At 39.5% G+C, this 7,374-nt stretch overlaps 1 protein-coding gene across 2 annotated transcripts in view; it reads right to left on the bottom strand.

Annotated features, from left to right (window-relative positions):
* Window positions 1-299: 299 nt before the first annotated feature.
* Window positions 300-7,374, bottom strand: part of LOC138246525 (B-cell receptor CD22-like) — a 260,463-nt gene continuing 253,388 nt past the window's right edge. The window contains exon 10 of one of the 2 annotated variants that reach the window (XM_069201180.1): window positions 300-1,198. In XM_069201180.1, the coding sequence (XP_069057281.1) occupies window positions 1,115-1,198 (84 nt within the window). In that variant the 3' untranslated portion in view covers window positions 300-1,114. The remainder of the gene's footprint in view (window positions 1,199-7,374) is intronic. The other variant, XM_069201181.1, reaches the window with a different exon arrangement.

Here is a 7,374-nt window from a genome sequence, read left to right as displayed (position 1 = left end):
TTTACAAAGCCCTCCATGACCTAGGACCTGCCTACATGAATCAACACCTGCATTTTCAATGACCACCCAGGAACCTCCACTCCATGCACCTAATCCTGGCAGAGATACCCCCATATGCCATAGCCACGCCAGAGGACGCTCCTTCTCCCACCTCGCCACCAAAACCCGGAACACCCTCCCCCTCCACCTCTGCGCTGCTCCCTTTCTTACCATCTTTAAGAAATGGCTTAAGACCTGGCTTTTTGACTGAGATGGCAGCAAGCGCATGGATACCCTTGCAGGTGACACACTGTGCTCTATGAGCATGACTTGATTGATTAAGTGTGAAAATACAATTGAACTTGAAAGGCATTCGTTTTAATTTTTTCCTTTCCTTTTGCTTGATTCTATCATCTCTAAAATGCTAAAAAATACATTTATCTGCATTGCTTTATGAGAAAATTAGGTTAACCACAATCTCATCCTCTCATCCATGTTTTGCTTTTTATTTGCTATTTTATTAACAATATCTTAATTAAAATGCCTAGTATACTTGTAATTTCTAAGAAGGATTGTTATACAAAAGATGCACTACAATAGTATTCTAGATATCACAAAATCTGACACCTTAATGGTCCACTTATAATATGCCCTAAAATATCCCAAGCAAGTAAAGAGCTGCTAAGTGCAGTGACAAAGAAGCAAAGAGGGAAAGTCCAGTGTTGACCCGCAAAGCGTGAAATTGATGGATGGATTTATCAGGACAGTTACTGACTATGATGTCAATTCTCATCAGGATTGATTGCTTGTAAAGGTGTACCATGTTGAAATGTGTTATGAGCACAGGCCCTTTGAATCAACAATTTCCACATATGCCTCAGGCAGATCTTTATTCCTAGTGAATTTGGATAAAATGAAAACATTGACCAATGCCTGTTAGTTGTGTACAAAGTGGGCACATCCAACTGACATTAATTGGTTGAAACAATGTATAAAGTATATATAACACAAAGAACCACAGGATTAGTCCATGGAATAAAAATGTAGGTGTTGTTCATGTCTCCACGCAAGTCCCAGGATAACTGATAAGCTGACTCTTACATTCAATAATCTTGTATACAGGCTCATGATGGTGCTATCTTTGAAGATATTCATACTCAGGGGAGATCTGGGATTGGTCCAGTGCTATGTAGTGATCATCCACATTTTCATAAATACCCTGTGGAAACAAGATGTTTTAAACCCAACGATTAGCATATAATGAAGTCTTAAGAGATTCAGGGAGACTTTCAAGAAATGAGAAACATGAAGCATGAAGCTAAAATATAATAATTATCTATCCTTAAAGTACTATTACAATATATGGCATACAAGCTCAAATGTTATAAACAATGTTAAATATAAAACCCTTAGACATTTCCCTGTTCTTAAATAGGTTTTTTCAGTGAATAAATTTGCACTGCATTGTTAAGGACACAGATGTTTTAGAACATAGTCCCTGCCATGCGCAGTTTTGTCATCAAACATGCCATTTCAGATGTTGCAACCATGTTATCAATGATGTCTTAGACCAGGTCATGAGTGTTGTTATATGTGGGGTAATTAGCAGTGCTTTGTGCAGGCTTGAGTAATAGTTGAGGGGATGAGTCGTAGTTACTAGAGATTAACTATAACTGGTAAATTTCTGTAGTGTTTTCAATCAAACAATCACAAATTCCTAAAGTGCATGGCTACTCAGAGAGTGTCCCAGCACTGATAGGTACCCCAGCATATCCCACCTCAATCAACCCAGGATGCCAACCTTAATAAGCGACCTCAAAAGCCAGGATTTCAAGGTCTTCTGAATTTGACCTTCACTTTCTATTTTGCAAAGTGCAAGGGGAGGTGATTCCTGGACTGAGCCATGAGGAAGGAGAAGGCAGAGTCTCCCCATATTTGTGTTTAATTTTAGGAATGCACATCATTCCAGCATCTGTGAATTAGAGGGTCCTAGCAGGACAGTATTGGGTTCATCTATTTGACAGATAGGAAGGGGCAGTACAATAGATCACTCTGCATATCAGGACCAATACTTTAGCATTATCTCCCTAATTGGCAGCCAGTGCAACTCTTTCAAATGATGTGAGATAGATGCCTGACAAGGAATCTTCCATAGTAATGCTGCTGTGTTTTAAACGTTACGTTGTCACTGAAATTTTCACCTAACTAAAATGTTACTGTACCCTTTTTTATATTGTAAAGTAAGATATAATTACAATTCCTAACTATAGCACCACGTTAACCTTTGTTTTTTTCATTGAAATTCTAGGGATTTATAACATAAAGTAATAATTTGCTACCATGTGTAACAACAACCCCATGCCATGCGTAACCAACATGCGACCCCATGCGCCATGGGGTTGGCCACAAGGCTTGCCCTGCCGCAAGGCCCTGTGTCCCACCCCTCAGTACACCAACTCCACGCCGTGCACAGCTTTCTGGCATGTTCAGTATGGTCTTTTTATCATTAAAGGATTTGGACAACAAAAAAGCCTAGAACTAGCCACACATTCCTATAATAACGAGTATTGTTTAGGTGCTCATACATTCAAAACATGCCTGTTGTCCAGCATGTGTATCGGGACAGGGAATACCCGTACCAACAAGTTAAATCTATAGAAAAATAAGAATGGGGCACACAAAGAGTAGTATCCCTCTATTGTCACATAGTCATCGCACACTTAGTCATATGAAGAAAACATAATATAAATTTCCACTAAAAAGGTATCAGTGCAAAGTGTGATCATTACAAAAGTTCAAAAAACCCAAAAATTATGATTTTAATGAGTAAATCTTAAACATTGAATTTAATGTGAGAGAAAGCCATAGACAGTTGACAACACAAAGTACAGTCTTATGAAAATTAACTTATACATATATACAAACATTTAACCGACATTAAACACAATTGAGCATTTAGTCATCAAGAGAGTGGTTTGTCCCCTATTATGATCATTCAAAGTCCATTAAAATGAAAGAGATGGTTAGGGGAATACAAATATTCCACTCGGACGATTGAGAAGCGGAAAGAATTAACTTCAGCCAAATAGAAGTAGGAATTTTCCAGTTCTTCCAGATTCAGCCGACACGTGTTTCGTCCTGCACGGGACTTTATCAAGGCTTGCTTGTTGTTATAGTTATTATTTGAAATTGAAATGTCGGGACGCATTAAATTCCAAAACTCCAGAAGACTCTGTGATTATCAATCTTCATTGCAAAAGAAATGTTGCTATAGGTCCAAATTATAAATGATATCCAAATCCAAAGTGCCTTGCTTATTGTTATAGTTATTATTTGAAATCGAAATGTCGGGACGCATTAAATTCCAAAACTCCCGAAGAATCTGTGATTATCAATCTTCATTACAAAAGAAATGTTGCTATAGGTCCAAATTAAACATGATATCCAAATCCAAAGTGCCTCTAAAGGGTGTATTTCGTCCTCACGTCGGTCCTTCGGTAACGGCTTCCACCGTTAGCAACATTTCTTTTGCAATGAAGATTGATAATCACAGAGTCTTCGGGAGTTTTGATAAAGTCCCGTGCAGGACGAAACACGTGTCGGCTGAATCTGGAAGAACTGGAAAATTCCTACTTCTATTTGGATGAAGTTAATTCAGTGAAGTTAATGGCAAATACAAAGCTGTCTTCAAGTGTACAATAGCCAGGGAATCTAAGAATTGTTTCATTTCTAGTGATGTCAATTGTACCCCATTGTCCGTAACTAAATGACTGGGAATACCTTCTCTAGAGAATTCTTCTTCCAGAAATTCAATTATTGTACTGGTATCAACTACGTTCACACATTTGGTCACCACCCATTTGGATGCGTAATCCACCATGAGTAAAACATAACGTTCGTTCGGTGGTAAAAGATGGAAAGGACCCATAAAATCTAGGCCAAGCAAAAAGCAAAAGGCAAAAGGGTTTTTCTGGAACCTCAACAGGGGAGAGTGGCGCTCTAACCACCCTCTTGCTTTTATCGCTACGCGCACAGTCCAAACAATCCTTTACAATCGCTTCAACTTCACTATCTAACCCTGGCCACCAATAAATGGCTCTAAGTCTAGATTTGGTTAAACTCCTGCCTAAATGCCCTTCGTGAGCTAAATTCAAAATTTTGTTCCTTAAATCCTTAGGAGGTACGAATTTGTCTCCCCTATATAATTCACTTCCATTCAAAGAAAGTTAATCTCTCACATTCCAATAGCCCTTCAATGAATCAGGAACATCTCTAAATTCTGGCCATCCCTTACCAATGAATTCTCTAAGCTTATGCCTGTCCGGATCCCTCTCCAGAGCCATTTCCCACTCCTCTCTATTGATAGACATCTCTCTTACCCAGTTGATAGTAACTTCATCCTCTACCTCTTCCTCACTATCAACCGAAGAACGGGATAAGAAATCTGCTACAACGTTTTTCGGCCCAGGTACGTATTCCACAACAAAATTGTACTCTAACAACCCTTCAGTCCACCTATGAATTCTCGGGGTTAGCTCCTCATTTTTTTTTGGAGAAAAAATATGGACGAGCGGTCTGTGGTCTATTCTTACAACAAAAGGTAGGCCCCACAAGAAGAATTTAAAGTGTTTGATCGCCCACATACAGGCAAGTGCCTCTCTTTCTATGACCGAATAGTGTTGTTCAGCCTCCTTGAGGGAACGAGAAGCAAATGCTATTACTTTCTCCTCTTGACCTACCTTTTGGATCAGTACAGCCCCCAAACCCTTGACACTAGCATCAGTGTACAAAAAGGTTTTCGCACACACATCAAAATGCCCTAAGGTAGGCATCATTCCAATACAGTCTTTCACAAAAGAAAAAGCTGCCACACAATCCTTCCCCCAGATGAACTCACAACCCTTTTTCAAGAGAGTTCTTAAAGGTTGCGTCAGCAAAAGTTGGGAATGAATTTGGAGTAGAACTCCGCCAAACCTAGGAATGACCTCACATCGTCCTTGTCTTTGGGTTCAGGCGCGCGAACTATAGAATCAACAAGTTATAACTTGGGTTTGATTCCCTCACCAGAAATGGTATGTCCTAGGTAAGTCACAGAGGTAACTCTAAACTTACACTTTTCCTTCTTGACAGTAAGCCCGGCCTCTGCTAGCTTGCTCAAAACTAACCTTAATATTTTGTCATGTTCATCCACAGTTTTGCCATGCACCAAAATGTCAGCCTGAAAGCATAACGTACCATCGATTCCTCCCAAATTCTTTTCATGACGCGTTGAAAACACGCAGCCGCAGAGGCTAGACCAAAAGTCATCCTCAAAAACTGATAAGCCCCCAAAGGTGTGACAAAGGAAGTGAGGTGCCTGGACTCAGGGTGCAAAACAATTTGATGATAAGCAGAGGATAGATCCAATGCACTAAACACCTTCGAACCACCCAAACATGACAACTCTTCTGTTATGTTAGGTAAAGGTTGAGGATCTATCCATATGTTTTTGTTAAGGTCTCTGAGATCCACACACATGCAGATACGCTTCCCATTGTCCTTAGGTGCTAAAACTACTGGAGCCAACCACTCCGAAGATTCAATCTCCTCGATAACCCCTGCCTCAAGTAACCTCTTGAGTTCTGCTTTCAGAGGCTCCAACATCATTCTCGGCACTCTTCTGACTTTGTGTACAACGGATACAGTATTTCTTTTTAGAATGATTTTGTGTTCAAAATTAGCTAAACACCCTAAGTTATCACCGAAAACACCAGGGAACTCTTTGCAAATCCCTAATGAGTCACTGGCATCCTTTACCACCATCACTTGATTGTCAGAATTAGGGTCTAATTTAATACCCATGTCCCGCTGGTGTCGCCATCCTAAAATTATTATCACGTTTGGCTACGTAAACCTTACCAATGGTGACTTTATCTTGGAATTGGATTTTCATCACTCTGTAACCAATCACCTCAATTCTGGCACCCCCATAACTGACCGGGTTGATATTAGGCTTAATAAGGGGAATGGGAGACTTTCCAAAAATATCTTGCCAGTTCTTATCACCAACCATTGTATATGGCGAATCTGAATCTGCTAGGACAGAAACAGTTCTATCATCAAGTTTTATGGTGCACTCAGGCATAATCACAGGTCCCTCATCTACAACTTTTAGAATCATGCTTGATATGATCAATTTCTTGTCCTACATATAAAACCATCTTATTGACATTTTCTGTGACCAGATCTACGTTATTTTTGTCATTATTTCAAACTCTAGCATAATGGCCTCTCTTCACACACTTCCTACATAACGAATTACGTGCAAAACAATTAGTACTATTCGCCGTATGACCCATGTTGCCACAGCGATAACAACATAACACTTTAATGTCTCTCCTCTTTTCTTGGGAAGACCCTTGAGTTTTATTGTCATTGCTAATCTTCAAAATTTCTTCTTGGTTCCTTGGTAATTGCACAACAGAGAGACCGTCTCCATCAGTAAGGTTCATTTCTTTGATCCAATTGCTGGTACTCTCCATTCCCTCGACAATAGCAATTGCTTCTCTCAAATCAGGGTTCTTTGTTAACAGTTTCTCTTGGACTTTTTTGTTATTGGTACAACGCACAAGCTGGTCACGAATCAGTGAATCTGTGATTTCACCAAAATCACAAGTGCGTGCTAATGTGCGTAAGGCAGCAACAAAATTCCCTACGCTCTCTGTACTACCCTGAGATCTGGCGAAGAATTTATGTCTTTCCAACACTACATTAAGTTTGGATTCAAAATGTGCCGCACGAATTGCTATAGACATCTCATAAACATCCCTGGGTTTACCGTCCTCCCCACCAATGCTCAAAGGTTCAAGACTGTCATATATGTTCCTGCCCTCGATACCAAGATTATATAGAAGAACTGCTTGTTTCCTGGCTGGAGAGAATTTTTCTCCACCTATGGCTATTAAGTAAGAGTCAAAAAGGTTTTTCCACTGTTTCCAGGGCAGAATGGGGTCACCTTTGTCCGACAAAAAAGGAGGTGGTTGTGACATAGTAGGTGTAGCCATGGTGGTAGAAGTGAAGAAGTTAGCTTTTCTTTTTCTTTTTTTTCTTTTTTTTCCTATGCTTATAACAGGGGTGTGAAAGAGAAAACAATAAAAATAAATAAAAAAAAAATTCTTCTGCATAGGAGTCAAATGATGCAGAAATGAAACAAATTAATTACTAATAATAATAATGTAATTTCAACTTCCTTCATCGAAACTAACAAGAGTAGCGATGCTCATGAAATGAAGAAAATAAAACCAGTCTTATTGTAGTCTTTTTTTTTTTTTTTTTCCTTCCAGCTGAAGCCGTAGCACGGTGAGCGGTCTAGATTCCAAGCCCAGACCGCAGAAACAGGAAACAGGAAGTAAGTAT

The sequence above is a fragment of the Pleurodeles waltl genome, chromosome 7 (genome assembly GCF_031143425.1).
Source record: "Pleurodeles waltl isolate 20211129_DDA chromosome 7, aPleWal1.hap1.20221129, whole genome shotgun sequence".
Lineage (NCBI taxonomy): Eukaryota > Metazoa > Chordata > Amphibia > Caudata > Salamandridae > Pleurodeles > Pleurodeles waltl.
The sequence above is the reverse complement of the archived record's forward strand: the minus strand, read 5'-3'. Positions and strand labels throughout refer to the sequence as shown.